The sequence below is a fragment of the Loxodonta africana genome, chromosome 17, assembly GCF_030014295.1.
Source record: "Loxodonta africana isolate mLoxAfr1 chromosome 17, mLoxAfr1.hap2, whole genome shotgun sequence".
Taxonomy (NCBI): Eukaryota; Metazoa; Chordata; class Mammalia; order Proboscidea; family Elephantidae; genus Loxodonta; species Loxodonta africana.
In genome coordinates this window covers 49597963-49615736 of record NC_087358.1, presented here as the reverse complement: position 1 = coordinate 49615736, position 17774 = coordinate 49597963, and the positions used below count along the sequence as shown (strand labels likewise).

The 17774-nt window shown below is 37.7% G+C and overlaps 1 protein-coding gene across 7 annotated transcripts in view; it reads left to right on the top strand.

Annotated features, from left to right (window-relative positions):
- TDRD3 (tudor domain containing 3) overlaps positions 1 to 17774 on the top strand; it is a 221665-nt gene that overhangs the window by 97668 nt on the left and 106223 nt on the right. For all 7 annotated transcript variants that reach the window (XR_010318188.1, XR_010318187.1, XR_010318186.1 and 4 more), the window contains exons 4-5: positions 3459 to 3619; positions 15301 to 15442. Coding sequence is in view for 1 of the 7 variants with exons in the window: in XM_064270056.1 (XP_064126126.1) it covers positions 3459 to 3619; positions 15301 to 15442 (303 nt within the window). In the remaining 6 variants the exon portion in view is untranslated. The remainder of the gene's footprint in view (positions 1 to 3458; positions 3620 to 15300; positions 15443 to 17774) is intronic.

Sequence of the window (17774 nt, the reverse complement as noted above, 5' to 3'; positions counted from 1 at the left end):
TTTTTTTTTAGTATTCCTTAAATTGTTGTTAATTTGTGCCTTTACTCTTTGGATCTTGATCAGTCTTTTCAGGTTTCAGTTTCATTTGTCTTTATGAATAACTGACTAAGATTTGTTGGTCATCAGTATTGAATTTTTTGGCTTGCTATTTCATTAATTTATTCTTGTTATCTTTTTGACCTTGTTTGAACTCATTTCGTTGTTCTTTTTCCAATTTGTTAGTTCAGCTCGTTATTTTATCTCCTCCTTTCTAACATAAGCATCTTATGCCATTAATTTTTCTGTAAGCACTGCTTTAATTATATCACAAAAGTTTTTATATATGGTGTTTTCATTATCATTCAGTTTTAAGTATTTTTCAGTTTCTGTTGTGATATCTTCATTTGCCTATTTTAATTATAAAATTTTAGAGTTTATCTTTGCTTTTTTGTTACAGATTTCTACTTCGGTTACGTTATGGTCACAGACCATGGACTGGAGGATGGGTGTATTCTGTAGAGACTCGTTGTATGGCTTCATATGCAGTTGTAAATGTTGCATGTTTGCTTGAGGACAGTGTTCATCCACTAGTTATTAGGGTCAGGGTTCCATATAAATTCTCTAGATTAAGTTTATTGTTTTATAATCTGTATTTGATAATTCCAAATTCTTAAGCCCTTAGAGGCCTAAAATACTTTTTAAATAATTTTTTTATGATTCTCATTTATTATGGCTTGTTTCCTTATGAATCTTATATTTTCCTATGAGTGTATGTTTTTTGATCTTTCTGTATAGAAATCCTGGGCACCTGAATCAGGAATGCTTTCTTTTAGAAGGTATATGTGTTTGATTCTGCCTGGAGCTAGTGGAAGTGCTCGTTAGGTTAAGGTTTGGGTAAGGGTGTCTTTCTCACTTTTCTACAAGCCCAGAGCTGAGGCTGTCAGTTGCAATGTTCTTTTTGTCAAAAGCAAACATAGAGCCTCGCTGGAGGAAAATGTTCTCCAGTTGCGGCCTATTATAGATTCCTGCATGGAAGACGTGAAATATTTCTGAAGTTTCTAACAGATTATATAGAAAGTTCTCTTTGATTCTAGTTTTCTCGGATCTGATACCATATTTAGGATAGTCCTGGGTTTGACAGTTCATACTTGTATTCCTTCTCTCTTCCTGCCTGCCTCATCTCCATGTTTATTAACGTCAAACTGTGTTAAAATGATATTAAGCATTGTTTTGACAGCACAAAGAAGTGGGAAGCATCATAAATGTTACTTGAACCTTATACTTCAGGCTTTTAAAACAGCTGTAGGCAGAAATCACCATTTCTTCTTTCAAGGCAGTTTTCTTGAATCATTCCCAGCTATAGAAGCTCAGCAAAACCGTCCTGTTCCCACTCTGTGTTTGCATTATTGGCATTATTTCTAATGTGCGGTTCTTTGGCAGAACGTTTTAAAGCTACTTACCCGTTTCGTGAGTACTAGTGGTTAAAACTAGGTGATATAACCCATAAATCCATTTAACTAGACGTAAATAAAGGGCAGCTTGCCACGACATGCTTAATGTGAATAGACCAGTGATGGTGTCATGTCAGCCCTTCCCCCCATATATAGGATTCACGAAATTCCATAAAGATGCCATGTGACTTGTATGAGGATGCTTGTTGCTCTGGATATTAAATGTTAGTAAAGCTTAATTACTTTCTTACTAACAAATAAAAACACGTTTTCTTCCCACACTTCACTGGGTGTGTAGTTCTTAGGGTATATGTGTCTCACTTTGGAACACTGGTCTAGATAGCTCTAAGTCATCACTCGCTGTCCAGTAGAACTCTATGTGGTGATGAAAATATCTCTTACCATGTTGTCCAGATATAGAACACTTAGAGCGTGTCTAGTGCTACTAAGGCACTGAATTTTTAATTTCATTTAATTGTAATAATTCAAACATAAATGTAAATAGCCACATGTGGCTGGTGGACTGTATCGGACAGTGCAGCCAGATATGGTGGCGTAGTGGTTAAATGCTACGGCTGCTAACCAAAGGGATGGCAGTTCGAATCCGCCAGGCGCTTCTTGGAAACTCTGTGGGGGCAGTTCTACTCTGTCTTATAGCATCGCTATGAGTCGGAATCGACTCGACGGCACTGAGTTTGGTTTTTTCTTGTTTTTAATGCTGAAAGTATTGGGAATGGTAAAATAAAGGGAAAGATAATATAACCTGCCTGTTACTTAATTTAAATGTCTTTATTTTAATGACGTTAACAATAGTAAAAGTTCATCCTGAGGAAGCAACTTACCTATACTTACTAAAGGTTTTGGTCTTTTTTCAATTTGGGAATTTCTTTCTAACCCCAAGTTAGATGACATTTTACTGTGTGTTTTCATTATATTCTCTAAATCCATTATATTCTCTAGGCCTAATTTTATAACAAAATTATTTCGTTGTAGGCAAAATAATGGTGAATGTGGAGTAGAAATTTTTCAACTTGGGGACATGCTGACTTAGAAAATATGTGTAAAAGTTTGTCAATTGTGTTACATTTCTTTTTACTGAAAATATAAATTAATGTGCACTGAAAATTTTTCCTTAAAAGACTATAACAAAAAACTAGCCCTTTTTCTGTATCATAGGTATGATACTACTTAAAGACATAATACTTTATAATGTGGAAAGTAACACTTCATTTTAAACTCACTTTTCAAAGATGTGAGCAGATTTTTCTATCATTTCCCAGCTATGCCATAAGCATTTTATTATATAAAACTTATGACTTCATAGCTAATTTTTTCATCAATTTCATTTTTGTCTTTGACTGACATGTGGCTAGAGAGAATTGCTCTTCCTACTGCTAACACATGTAATAGAGTGTTAGATTTAAAATCATTTAAAAAGGAAATGTGGAAATGAGTCAAGTACAGCTCACACTTCTTGAACTCTACATAGTTTAAATCCTGGATATTGTATTCTTCATTTATGCCAGAAGAGGGTGTACTTTAAGCTTTATGGTATCAAACAAAAAGCATTCCTTTCAACTACTGCCGTAAAGTTGATGTCCCTTAGAATGATCAAGTTCTTTAATTCCAAATGTCCCTTAATGTCCATGGTGGGAGAGGGGGCGAAAAGGAGTGTATAGTACATATAAACAATTTAGAGCACATAAGACTAAAAATATTTATTAATATTCTTTTAATTTAGGAATATAATTTCCCCCCCAGGGTTTTCTTTTGTTACTTTACGAAAAATGAATTTGGAATTATAAAAAAAGAAAAAAGACTCTTTTGGAGACCCTTTTGAAGGAAGTTTTATCTTTAAATACCAAATAAATAAATAAATAAATTCCTGGTGCATGTAATTTCAGTTTTGACCTTATTTAATTGAAATTACCATTATAAATCATAAAGCGTGAACATTAAGGAAAAGGGAAACACAGTGAATGGACGACTTGACTAAAAAGTGATTTTTATTCTTTTGTGTCTTGACAGCTTGAAGGTCCATGTGTTTTGCAGATTCAAAAAATTCGCAATGTTGCTGCACCAAAGGATAACGAAGAGTCCCAGGCTGCGCCAAGAATGCTGCGTTTGCAGATGACCGATGGTCATACAAGTTGCACGGCAGTGGAGTTCAATTATATGCCAAAAATAAGGTGATTGGCACTTTATTTTGTACATTGGTTACAGAGTGTTAGAAGGTACTATTCAAAATGGATTTCATTTTAAGTATTTCAATAAGAAGGAATGAACTCTTAAATGCACTTTGTAATTTTTCAGAAGAAATAGCAGAACTTTGCATTTCTGCTTGGTCTATATAGAAGAATAGTTAAGAATGGAGTAAGTCATTCCTTCCTTCCATGTTAATTACAAAAACAGAAATTTAAGATGTTCTTGCATGAAAAGCAATCTTTTCAGTTTGTCATGGAAGATTCGGGCATTCAGCTGCCTGGAACAAACAATTTGTCTAAACATGTTACGATCTCTTCCTTGACAGTGTGATAACTGTGTCCATCACACTATGTAGTGTTCCGGAAAAGTTTTATAGGCTAATGAGTTTTCTTAGGAAAATGATTAAATCTAGGGAGGTTCCTGTGCCCCCATTTTCTAACATGAGGAGGATCTCTGTAAGGAACAATTTTCTAAATTTTAGTGGGTTCTTTTGACTATTTTTGTAAGAGGCTTTCAGACTCTTTTCTATTGGAATGAAGAAAAACAATGAGAAGGAAAGTGTTTGCTTTATCCTCAGCAGTCCCATTAGGCCAGTTTGAGCTCTTTCTTCTGAGGTGGGAACTTTCATTGTACATTTGTAAGGATCCCCCCTCCGGTTTTTCTTTCTACTTAACCATTTTATATGTTCGTGTCTGCTGCTCTGAGCCCTCTGACCTTTTTCATTTGCTGTAAACTCGTAGACCATACTTCTCATCTGAGCAAGCATTTAGTAAGCATTTAGCATCTACTATGTTCTAGCCTCTTTATTAGGTGTTGGGAGTACAAAGGTAAGTAAGGTTTAGACTTTGTCCTCTAGAAGCCTATATTCTAAACAGAGGCGTGCAAATTATTATCATAAATATATCAGCTGGATGGAGTAGGAGTTCATTAAATTATCTCTACTTGGGGGAGCCGTGAGTAGAACTTAAAATATGAGTAGGTCTTCCGAGAGAAACGAGGAGGGGGGTGAGTGTTGGCAAATACACAGTGCCCTGACAAGAACACTAATGATAAGAGATCTCTGAGAAGTTGCATCTGATGGAGTTCCAGTGATTTGGTATGGTGGTATGTGGAAGGAAGTGTGGTAGTGATTTCCCTTATTTTTTTTCTTTAACCAGTGAATGTCTGCCTCTATAAGGGAGGCACCTTCCTTAGGACGACATAATAAATGTTTGTCTAAAATGTTGATTTCCATATACAAAGGGGATTTATTGACTTTGTGATGATGGTGTCCTCTTTTTGAAGAGTAGAAGGATTCCTGCTTTTGTGGAGAAACACAGACTTTCCTCCTTTGACAAATTCAGTCAGACTCCCTACAAGGGCATTCAGAGGGTTCAGAAGGAAGACTTGCCATATAATAGCTCATTCTCTGACTTTACTGCTGTATATTTCTCTGACGTAAATGAAGACATAAGATTAGCCTGAATTGGAGGGTCCTGACCTATGCTATCCACTGTCTTCTTTTGTTGAACTTATTGCCACGTGCCCATTCTCATCATTGAAGCAGCATCTCTATTTTGGTGCCATAAAAATGACAGTTTATAAAGCTACTCCTATGGGTGAACATTTTGGTAGACCCTTCTCAAAATAAATTTGATTATGGTTGTCTTAGAAGGAAGGTGGTGAACTCATAAGAGAAGAACACCAGGAGCTGGATGGGATGTGTTGCCTCAATTGGGCATTCAGGGTGCTTCTTTCCACCCTTCCTTCCGTTCCACCTCTCTCTGCTTTTTTTTTTTTTTTAATTACAATGAAGGGACAGTAAAGATACCTTAGAGTACCAATAAAAATAGCAGTTAAACCAAAATATGCTCTCTGAATGAGTTAATTATGTTCCCGAAGGTAATGTAGTAAAAATTAATTAAAATTCTACTACTATCCCATTGTGGAAATAGAACTATATATAGTGTGGCAGCACTCTTATCAATTGTCCTAATGAAATTGTTCGTCTGTTGTGAGATAATTTCACATCTTTTTTCCTCTTCATTATTGAGAATTTAGGGAAGGTACAGCCATTTTACATAAAAATTAGTTCATCTTCTAGTTTTTTAAGTTACGTTACCACAATTTAAATACCCCACTAATTGCATCTAACTCTTCAAGGTCTTATGTAGTTTCTTATATTGCTAATTTAATGTATTCCTCCATTTTCATTGCATTTTCCAATTTTATCAGTTTGTAAGAATATTAGGTAAAAGTGGTTTTGAGGAACAAATACAGGTCTTATGTAAATGGTATAATTCATTGGTAATTTCTGTAGAGGTAGGGAGTACAGCTGCCTCGAGTCCTCTGTGCTTATCTCTTTGACAGATCCCTAAACCGTGACTACAGAGTTACAAAAATCCGTATCTGCTGAATGCCTGGAATTGAGAGAAACATCTTCACTTAGTGTAATTGTATTCAGTTGTTGCTGATGCTGAAGTGTGGTAGACATTGCTCTAAGTTTACTATGTTTACCACCACAGAGCCCTCTGTGTAAGGGTTAGGTTAGGCAAGGCTGTTTATATTCATTTGTTTTGTAAATCGTATGTGATGGCTAAGAATAATTAAACTTGGGTCCTCAGAATAATTCTATTAGGTAACCTGTTTTATGTTGCGGGGGCCTTTGAAGCTTTAAAAACAGGCATGTTCTATTTCTTCTTGTTAATATGTATTGTATCATTGATTTTTTTCCTCAGAATAGACCAGTGCAATGCTCTTACTCATTTTCTATTGTATATGTCAGTGCATGGTAAATTTCATGAGCTTTAAAAATGCGAATGGTGGCAAGGCATTTGGTCATGGTATTGTAATTTATCCTGAGTGCTTTAGTGCAGATTTTATTCCTATTTGGACCCTTGCTGTTTGTGGAAGGAGATGGGGTAGGGTTGGTGTATATGCCTTTTTTTTTTTTTTTTTATTGTGCTTTAAGCAAAAGTTTAAAAATCAAGTCAGTCTCTCATTACAAAACCTTATATACACCTTGCTATATACTCCTAGTTGCTCTCCCCCTAATGAGACAGCACATTACTTTTCTCCATCCCGTGTTTCCGTATCCATTTAGCCAGGCTCTGTCCCCCTCAGCCTTCACATCTCCCCTCCAGACAGGAGCTGTCCAGACAGTCTCATGTGTCTACTTGATGCAAGAAGCCCACTCCTCACCAGTATCATTTTCTGTCTTGTAGTCCAGCCCAATCCCTGTTGGAAGAGTTGGCTTCAAGAATGCTTCCTGTCTTGGGCTAACAGAAGGTCTGGGGACCATGACCTCCGGGGTCCCCCTGGACTCAGTCAGACCATTAAGTCTGGTCTTTTTTACTAGAATTTGGGGTCTGTGTCCCACTGCTCTCCTGCTCCTCCAGGGATTCTCTGTTGTGCTCCCTGTCATGGCAGTCATCAGTTGTAGCTGGGCACCTTCTAGTTCTTCTGGTCTCAGGCTGATGGAGTCTTTGATTTATGTGGCCCATTCTGACTCTTGGGGTCACACTTACCTTGTCTTTGGTGTTCTTCATTCTCCTTTGCTCCAGGTAGGTTGAGACCAGTCATTGCATCTTAGGTGGTTATTTGCTAGTGTTTAAGACCCCAGATACCAGTCTCCAAAATGGGATGCAGAATGTTTTCTTAATAGTTTTTCTTATGCAAATTGACCTAGATGTCCCATGAAACCGTAGTCCCCAAACCCCCGCCCTTGCTACTCTGGCCTTCGAAGCATTCGGTTTATTCAGGAAACTTCTTTGCTTTTGATATAGTCCAGTTGTGCTGACCTCTCCTGTACTGTGTGTTGTCCATCCCTTCACCTAAATTAGTTCTTGTCTACTATCTAATTAGTGAATCCCTCTCTCCCTCCCTCCCTCATCTCGTAACCATCAAAGAATATTTTCTTCTCTGTTTAAACTGTTTCTTGAGTTCTTATAATAGTGGTCTCATACGATATTTGCCCTTTTGCAACTAATTTCACTCAGCATAATGCCTTCCAGGTTCCTCCATGTTATGAAACGTTTCACAGGTTCATCGTCGTTCTTTATTGATGCATAGTATTCCATTGTGTGGATATACCATAATTTATCCATTCATCAGCTGATGGGCACCTTGGTTGCTTCCGTCTTTTTGCTGCTGTCATCAGTGCTGCAGTGAACATGAGTGCGCATATATCTGTTCGTGTAAAGGCCCTTGCTTCTCTAGGGTATATTCCAAGAAGTGAGATTGCTGGATCATATGACGGTTCTATTTCTAGTTTTTTAAGGAAGAGCCAAATTGATTTCCAAAGTGGCAGTACCATTTTACATTCCCACCAGCAGTGTGTAAGTGTTCCAATCTCTCCACAACCTCTCCGACATTTATTATTCTGTGTTTTTTGGATTAATGCCAGCCTTCTTAGAGTGAGATGGAACCTCATTGTAGTTTTGATTTGCATTTCTCTAATGGCTAATGATCATAAGCATTTCCTCATGTATCTGTTGGCTACCCGAATGTCTTCCTTAGTGAAGTGCCTGTTAATATCCTTTGCCCGTTTTTTAATTGGGTTATTTGTCTTTTTGTTGTTGAGTTTTTGCAGTAACATGTAGATTTTAGAGATCAGCCACTGATCGGAGATGTCATAGCTAAAAACTTTTTTCCCATCTGTAGGTAATCTTTTTATTCTTTTGGTTAAGTCTTTGGACGAGCATAGGTGTTTGACTTTTAGGAGCTCCCAGGTATCTAATTTCTCTTTTGCTGTTTTTGCAGTTCTAGTAATGTTTTGTATACTGTTTATGCCATGTATTAGGGCTCCTAGCGTTTTTCCTATTTTTTCTTCCATGAACTTTATTGTTTTAGATTTTATATTTAGGTCTTTGATCCATTTTGAGTTGGTTTTTGTGCATGGTGTGAGGTATGGGTCTTGTTTCATTTTTTTTGCAGGTGAACATGCAGCTGTGCCAGCACCATTTGTTAAAGATCCTGTCTTTTCCCCAGTTAACAGACTTTGGGCCTTTGTTAAATATCAGTTGCTCATATGTGGGTGGATTTATGTCTGGATTCTCAATTCTGTTCCATTGGTCTGTGTATCTGTTGTTGTACCAGTACCAGGCTGTTTTGACTACTGTGGTGGTATAATATGTTCTAAAGTCAGGTGGTGTGAAGCCTCCCACGTTGTTCTACTTTTTCAGTATTGCTTTACTTATCCGGGCCCTCTTTCCCTTCCATATGAAGTTGGTCATTTGTTTCTCCATCTCATTGAAAAATGTCACTTTCATTTGGATCGGGATTGCATTGTACCTATAGATTGCTTTGGGCAGAATAGACATATTTACAATATTGAGCCTTCCTATCCATGAACAAGGTATGTTTTCTACTTATGAAGGTCTCTTTTGGTTTCTTGCGGTAGTGTCTTGTAGTTTTCTTTGTATAGGCCTTTTATGTCTCTTGTTAGATTTATTCCTAAGTGTTTTATCTTCTTTGGGGCAATTGCAAATCGTACTGATTTGGTGATTTCCTCTTCCTTGTTCTCTTTGTTGATGTAGAGGAATCCAACTGATTTATGTATGTTTATCCTGTATCCTGAAACTCATCTGAACTCTTCTATCAGTTTCCTATCAGTTTCAGTAGTTTTCTTAAGGATTCTTTAGGTTTTTATGTATATAAGATCATGTCATCGGCAAACAGATACTTTTACTTCTGCTTTGCCAATTTGGATGCCCTTTATTTCTTTATATAGCCTAATTGCTCTGGCGAGGACCTCCAGCACAATGTTGAATTACAGTGGTGATAAAGGGCATCCTTCTCTGGTTCCTGTTCTCAGTGGGAATGATTTCATCTCTCTCCGTTTGGTGTGATGTTGGCTGCTGGCTTTGTATAAATGCCCTTTATAATGCTTAAGAATTTTCCTTCTATTCCTATTTTGCTGAGAGTTTTTATCATGAATGGGTGTTGGATTTTGTCAAATGCCTTTTCTGCTTCAATTGATAAGATCATGTGATTCTTGTCTTTTATTTATGTGATGGATTACATTGATTGTTTTTCTAATGTTGAACCATCCTTTTATACCTGGTGTAAACCCCACTTGATTGTGGTGAATTATTTTTTTGATATGTTGTTGAATTCCATTGGCTAGAATTTTGTTGAGGAAATTTTGCATCTAAGTTCATGAGGGATATTGGCTTGTAATTTTATTTTTTTTGGAGTCTTTACCTGGTTTTGGTATCAGGGTTATACTGGTTTCATAGAATGAGCTTGGGAGTATTCCATCATTTTCTATGCTCTGAAATACCTTTAGCAGTAGTGGTGTTAACTCTTCTCTGAAAGTTTGGCAGAATTTTCCAGTGAGGCCATTAGGGGCAGGGCTTTTTTTAGATTACTTTTTCAATCTCTTCTTTTGTTATGGGTTTATTTAGTTGTTCTGTCTCTGTGTTAGTTTAGGGAGATAGTGTGTTTCTAGAGATTTGTCCGTTTCCTCTAGGTTTTCAAATTTGTTAGAGTACAATTTTCGTAGTACTCTGTTAGGATTCTTTTAATTTCAGTTGGGTCTGTTGTGATATTGCCCATCTCATTTCTTACTCGGGTTATTTTCTTTGTTTCCTGTTTTTCTTTTGTCAGTCTGGCCAATGGTTTATCGATTTTGTTAATCTTTGAAAAGAACCAGCTTTTGGTCTTGTTAACTCTTTCAATTGTTTTTCTGTTTCATTTAATTCTACTCAAATTTTTGTTATTTGCTTTCTTCTGGTGCCTGAGGGTTTTTTTTGTTGTTGCCGTCTTTCTGTTTGTTCAAGTTGTAGGGATAATTCTTGGATTTTGGCCCTTTCTTCTTTTTGTATGTGTGCATTTATTGATATAAATTGACCTTTGAGCACTGGTTTCACTCTGTCCCAAAGATTCTGATAGGAAGTGTTTTCATTCTCAGTGGATTCTATGAATTTCTTTATTCCATCCTCAATGTCTTCTATAACCCCGTCTTTTTTGAGCAGGGTGTTGTTCAGTTTCCAAGTGTCTGATTTCTTTTCCCTGCTTTTTCTGTTACTGACTTTTACTTTTATGGCCTTATGGCCAGAGAAGATGCTTTGTAATATTTAGATGTTTTGGATTCTGTTAAGGCTTGCTTTATGGCCTAATATGTGGTCTATTCTAGAGAATTTTCCACGTGCATTGGAAAAGAAAGTATACTTGGATGCTGTTGGGTGGAGTGTTCTGTATATGTCTATGAGGTCATGTTGGCTAATTGTGGCATTTAGCTCTTCCGTGTCTTTATTGAGCTTCTTTCTGGATGTTCTGTCCTTCACTGAAAGTGGTGTGTTGAAGTCTCCTGCTATTATTGTAGAACTGTCTGTCTCACTTTTCAAAGCTGTTAGAGTTTATGTATCTTGAAGCCCTGTCATTGGGTGCATAAATATTTAATATGGTAATATCCTCCTGGTATATTGTCGCTTTAATCATTGTATAGTGTCCTTCCTTATCTTTTGTGGTAGATTTAAGTTTGAAATGTGTTTTGTCAGAAATTAATATTGCCACTTCTGCTGTTTTTTGGTTGTTGTTTGCTTGGCATATTTTTTTCCATCCATTGAATTTTAATTTTTTTGTGTCTATAAGTCTAAGGTGCATCTCTTGTAGGCAGCACATAGCTGGATTGTGTTTTTCTATCCATTCTGCAACTCTCTGTCTCTTTATTGGTGCTTTTAGTCCATTTACATTCAGCATGATTATAGATGGGTATTTTTATGAGTGTAGTGCTGCCATTTTGATGCCTTTTTTTGTGTGTTGTTGACAGTTTCATTTTTCAGCTTACTTTTTTGTGCTGAGAAGTTTTTCTTTATAACTTATGTGTTCCTTTTTTTCTTTGTGGTTGAATTTGTTTTTGCTGAGGCTTTGTGTTTATCTTGTTTTTTATTTTGAAATGTAGGATTCTTTGTGGTTACCTTGATATTTACCCTGTTTTTTTGTTTAAACCTAACTTGTTACTCCCAATATCACTTTGTTTTCCTCTCCATATGGAAGATCTATGTCTACTTTATTTAGTCCCTCTTTATTGATTATTGTCTTCTTTTACATAATGACATCACTGACCTCCTGCTTTGAGTGTTTTTTTTTTTTTTTAAATCTTTATTTATTTTTATGATCTCCCTATCTGAGTTGGTATCTCGTTGCTCTGTTCTGTGTTCTAGTGTTGGGTTGATATCTGATATTATTGATTTTTTATCCAGAGAATTCCCTTTTGTATTTATTGTAGTTTTGGTTTGGTTTTTGCAAATTCCCTAAGCTTCTGTTTATCTGTAAATGTCTTAATTTAGCCTTCATATTTGAGAGACAGTTTTGCTGAATATGTGATTTTTGGCTGGCAATTTTTCACCTTCAGTGCTTTGTATATAGCACCCATTGCCTTCTTGCCTGCACGGTTTCTGCCGAGTAGTCTGAACTTATTGATTTGCCTATGTAGCTGACTTTTTGCTTATCCCTGGCTGCTCTTAAAATTTTCTCTTTATCTTTGGTTTTGGCAAGTTTGATGATAATATGTCTGGGTGACTTTGTTTTGGGATCTACCTTTTATGGGGTTCGATGAGCATCTTGGATAGTTATCCTTTCATCTTTCACGATATCAGGGAAGTTTTCTGCCAACAAATCTTCAACAATTTTCTTTGTATCTTCTGTTACCCCACCCTGTTTTGGTATTCCAATCACTTGCAGGTTATTCTTCTTGATAGAGTCCCACGTGATTCTTAGGGTTTCTTTTTTTAATTCTTTTATCTGATTTTTCTACAAATATGTTTGTGCCAAGTGATTTATCTTCAATCTTACAAATTCTGCATTCCAGTTCCTCAATTCTGCTCCTATGACTTTATATTGAATTGTCTAATTCTGTAATTTTATTGTTAATCTTCCGAGTTTCCGGATGCTCTCTATAGATTTTTGCAGTTCATTAAATTTTTCATTATGCTTTTGAATAATCTTTTTAATTTCTTCAGCTGCTTTATATGTGTGTTCCTTGGCTTTTTTCTGTTTGTTACCTGATCTCATTCCTCATATTTTGAAGAGTTCTGTATATTAATCTTTTGTATTCTATATCTGGTAATTGCAGGAATACATCTTCATCTGGGAGAGTCCTGGATTCTCTGTTTTGGGAGTTTGATTTGGTATCAACTGTTGTTTCCGAGCCATGTATAAGTTATTGTATTAATTTGTTTTATGTTTGCTCACTGTGTCCTAGTTTCTTGCTTTGTTTTGTTTCAATATAGCCAAATAGGCTACTAAAGTGAGCTAACTTGGTTATTGGAGCCTTTGAAGCACCAATATCCTGTTACCAGATGGCTAGAGCTATTACCAGGTATAAGAGCCTAGGACTCCATTCACTATCCTTGTATCGATTCAATTCAGGTGTCCTGATAGTCGCTCATCTAGTGTGTGGTATAGGCTCTCACCTACTCTCTTAGAGGAGCAGTGGTGATGGGTGTATGCAGTGGTTTCTGGTAGCAGCAGGGGTCACACTCTGAGGAAGGCAGGGGGCTGACAGCTTTCTCCCAAGTGTCGGTAAGGAAGAAGTGTCTTTGTTCTTTAGAGCACTCTGGTGGGTAGGCTCTGCAGCTGTACCTTAGGCACCCAATGCTTATACCTGTATACCACTATCCTTATATGGGTGGCTAGGTGGTGTGGATGGAGCCTCCAGCCCTCAGGCCCCTGCTTTGGGTAGGTAAAGCCCTGTTTAATAGGCAGAGCGGTATCAGACCTCCAGAACCTGCCTCTGCGCCACACAGCTGAAACAGTTACTGTCAGACCTCGAACAGATTTGCCCTTGCAATATGATAGCCACCTGGATCCACGTAGGCGTGAGAGACAAAGTCTGTGGATCGCTTATGCATGGAGTGGAGCCGCTTCTGCTCTGAGCTTCCAGATTAGGGGGGTCTACAGAGTATTTTTCCCCCCATTCGTTAATTTGTTCTTTTTCCCAGGCTAGGAGAATGGCTCAGGGAGTGCAGCAGGTTCTGTCTCAGCCCATGGAAATCAACTGTTAGTGAAGCCATCTGGGGCAGAGCAGGGAGGGATTAGATAGATAGGAGACAGTTCTTTCAAAAGAAGGAGCTGTTAGATCCACATGCGGCAAATTAGACAAAATCACTTATCTTGTGTCCAGAACGCTGTTTTATCTCAGATTCTAGAGGCTGTGTAGCCTCTGTGTGCTGGCTGGGTCCCTGCCGACATTGCCCCAGGGGCTTGGGGCTGCGTCCCATGTTTGCCTTCTTTTGCTGAAGCAGTTGTGTTCTAAACTCCCCCACCAGCCCCGTTGCCATCACACCAGGGTGTTGGGGTGCTGGCATATCGGTTGCCTTCTTTCGCTGAAGTAGCTGCTTCCTAAACACTGCAGCCAGCCCCACTATAGACATACCATAGGGTGAGGGGTGTGCCACTCTGTTTTGCCTTCTTTCGCTGAAGCTGCCGTGTCTCAGGGAACTACCATCAGCCCCACTGCAGTCGCACTAAACACGGCGCCAAGGAATCGGAGTTGAGGCATTGAGTGGGCTCGGCAGCTCATTGCTGTTTCTGCGCCATCTCTCCCTCCCCCATTGCTCAGACCAATTCCTTAATTTTGCCTTTGATGCTCAGGGCTTCTAGCTTGTGAAATATATAATCAATTCACTTGTTTTTTCAAGTCTTTGTTGTAAGAGGGATCAGTAGAAACTTCTGGCTAGTTTGCCATCTTGGTCCCACCTTTGTGTATGTGCTTTTATTTTAGAATGGAACTATAGGATAAGATGGGTTCTTTCCATTGTTTCCTTTACCAGAACTTTTGTAGGAGGATAAACTTTTTTTTTTTAATAATATTTTATTGGATTTTCAGTGCAAGTTTACACAGCAAGTTAGATTCCCTTTTAACAATTTCTATACAGATTGTTCAGTGACATTGGTTACATTTTTCACAATGTGTCAACATCTTCATTATTTCGTTTCTAGTTGTTCTGTTTCTAGTAATATAATATCCCTGTCCCCCTTACCGTCTCATCTTTGCTTTAGAGTAAGTGTTGACCACTTGATCTCATCTAGATTAGTTTGTAAAGGAGCACAATACTCACAGCTGATATTCTTTATTTTATGAGCGAGTCTGTTGGTTAGCCGAAAAGTGGCTTCCAGGAGTATAGTTTTGGTTCAGAGTTTAAGGGTAAGCTTGGTTTTTACAAAAGGAGTTGTATTTGCCCTAAGTCTGTGACTATTCACCTGTTGTGGAAAATTCCTTTTAAAGTTAATGGACTTCAGAGTAAAAAACTCATTTGACTTTTAACTGGTTTTTTTTGAAGGCTGTTATTTTGGGTGGATTACTGTAGCTCATGTATCATATGTCGTTTTTTAATCAAAATTTAATTTTGCAAAATGGGTATATGTTCGCAACGCACAGTGAAAGCTTTGAGGAAAAATTGCGGATTGTACGTTTATGCCTTTTATTCTATCTTTAAAATGTAATAGTTATTATTCACATTTTTTTAAAACATGTAAACTGAAGCTCATTTCTTCATCGTTTAGCTAGAAAATGACAACTTCGTACGTGGTTCTCGTGACTCCTTCTCTGGTGATTTAGTCATGTGATAGCTAGTCTCCTGAAAAATAGTTTTGCTGTTAGCACATTTTAAATTTGAGGCTGAATTCCAGTTTTGTGGAGGAACTTCAACATGTTTTAACTTTTTCTTCCTTGTTTTAGCCTGAACACACCACCTGGAACCAAAATTAAGCTCTCAGGCGTTGTTGACATAAAAAACGGATTCCTGCTCTTGAATGACTCCAATACCACAGTTCTTGGTGGTGAAGTGGAACACCTGATTGAGAAATGGGAGTTACAGAGAGTAAGTGTAAACCAGGAAGAATGGTTTGAGCTTTTAAAACAATTTGTTGCACTCCCTATTTTTATTTAAGGAGATTTTCTCATATGAATAGTAAAATTAGTCCTTTGTGTCATAGTTGAACAGAATGGAGCATGATGATCTTTAGAGGAACTACCTTTGCTAAGCATGTTTTTCTTCTAAAACAGATGTGATTGATAAGTACAGGTAGTCCCCCCTTGCAACGTATTCAAGTTATTACAAACCACACTTATGACTGTTTTTTTTGTTTGTACGTACAGTGTTGCATCACAAAATTTGCTGATTTTATCATTTTCATGCCAGCCTCCAAGGACAAATAAAGATAGGATTTATAACAATACTGATAATAAAAAGCAATAATAATGAAAACTAAAAAAAAAAAAAAAAAAAAAAATGAGGCATGTGACTTATGTCAGAGCCAACTTAAAGGGCGTCAGAATGGAACCCTTTGCAAGTTGAGGACTATTCTGTATATGTTACATTTTATTATATATTTAAAAAAAAAATCATACTTTACTGACAAATTTTCAAAAATGCCAGAATACCAGTTATAAGCTACATGTAATGTATCTGTTTATAATTCTTTCTGCAGAAAAAAAAGAAGTGTTGTGCACATATATGGATATAATACATGTATTTGTCTCATCTGCATACACACATGCATACAACTGAAATCGAGTTTGAATTTACTGTGATGGCGAAGTTCTTTTTGTACTTGTCTTTCTCATTGTGTTAGCTGATGTTTTGCTCATTTACATTAATATCTTCATCCTCCCAGTCATCTAGATCACCTGGTACCTTTTCTATTTTGCTTTCAATAACCAATTCTACTGAACTGCTGCAGTTAAATCTCTTATATGAGGCCCCCCCCCCCGCCTCCGTCCTGTTCCATTGCCCTTATTGTCATTTAAAGAGATGGCTGCCATTGAATTGATGCTGACTCATGGCCACCTTATGTACAACGGAATGAGGTGTTGCCCAGTCCTACGTCATCCTCATGATTGCCAGCATGTTTGAGTGTATTGTACCAGCGAGTGAGCCAGTCCCTCTCACTGATGGTCTCCCACACCCCGTTGTTGGCCTTCTACTTCACCTGTCATGATGTCATGATGTCTTCCTTCAGCAATTGATATTTCCTGATGGTATGTGCAAAGCAAATGCTTTGGACACTGTTCTGTTGTGATCCACGTGCCTTTCATTGACTAATATTCAGAAGTGGATCACCAGTCCTTTCTTCCTTGTCTTCGTCTGGAAGCTCCGTTGAAACCTGTCTACCATGGATGACTGTGCTGGTATTTGAAATTCCAGTGACATAGCTCCCAGCATCAGAGCAACACGTAATTCACCACACTATGACACACTGACAGATGGGTGGCAGTATTGTGGTTCAGGTCTTTAGTATCTCTTGCCTGGAGTACTACAGTATTCTTATAACTGGTCTCTCCACTTCTCTTTTTTCCAACTTCTAATGTGTCTGTCAGTTTGTCGTACTGTGGGGGCTTGCGTGTTGCTGTGAAGCTAGAAGCTATGCCACCAGTATTCAGATACCAGCAGGGTCACCCATGGAGGACAGGTTTCAGCTGAGCTTCCAGACTAAGACAGACTAGGAAGAAGGACCTGGCAGTCTCCTTCTGAAAAAAAGCATTAGCCAGTGAAAACCTTATGAATAGCAGTGGGACATTGTCTGATGTAGTGCTGGAAGATGAGACCCCCAGGTTGGAAGGCACTCAAAAGATGATTGGGGAAGAGCTGCCTCCTCAAAGTAGAGTTGACATTAATGATGTGGGTGCAGTAAAGCCTTTGGGACCTTCATTTGCTAATGTGGCACGACTCAAAATGAGAAGAAACAGCTTCAAACATCCATTAATAATCAGAACCTGGAATGTACAAAGTATGACTCTAGGAAAATTGGAAATCGTCAGAAATGAAATGGAACGCATAAACATCGATATCCTAGGCATTAGTGAGCTGAAATGGACTGGTATTGGCCATTTTGAATTGGAAAATCATACAGTCTACTATGCTGGGAATGACAACTTGAAGAGGAATGGTGTTGCATTCATCGTCAAAAAGAACGTTTCAAGATGTATCCTGAAGTACAACACTGTCAGTAATAGGATAATATCCATATGCCTACAAGGAAGACCAGTTAATAGGACTATTATTCAAATTTATGCACCAACCACTAGGGCCAAAGATGAAGAAATAGAAGATTTTTATGAGCTGCTGCAGTCTGAAATTGATCAAACATGCAATCAAGATGCATTGATAATTACTGGTGATCAGAATGCGAAAGTTGGAAACAAAGAAGGAT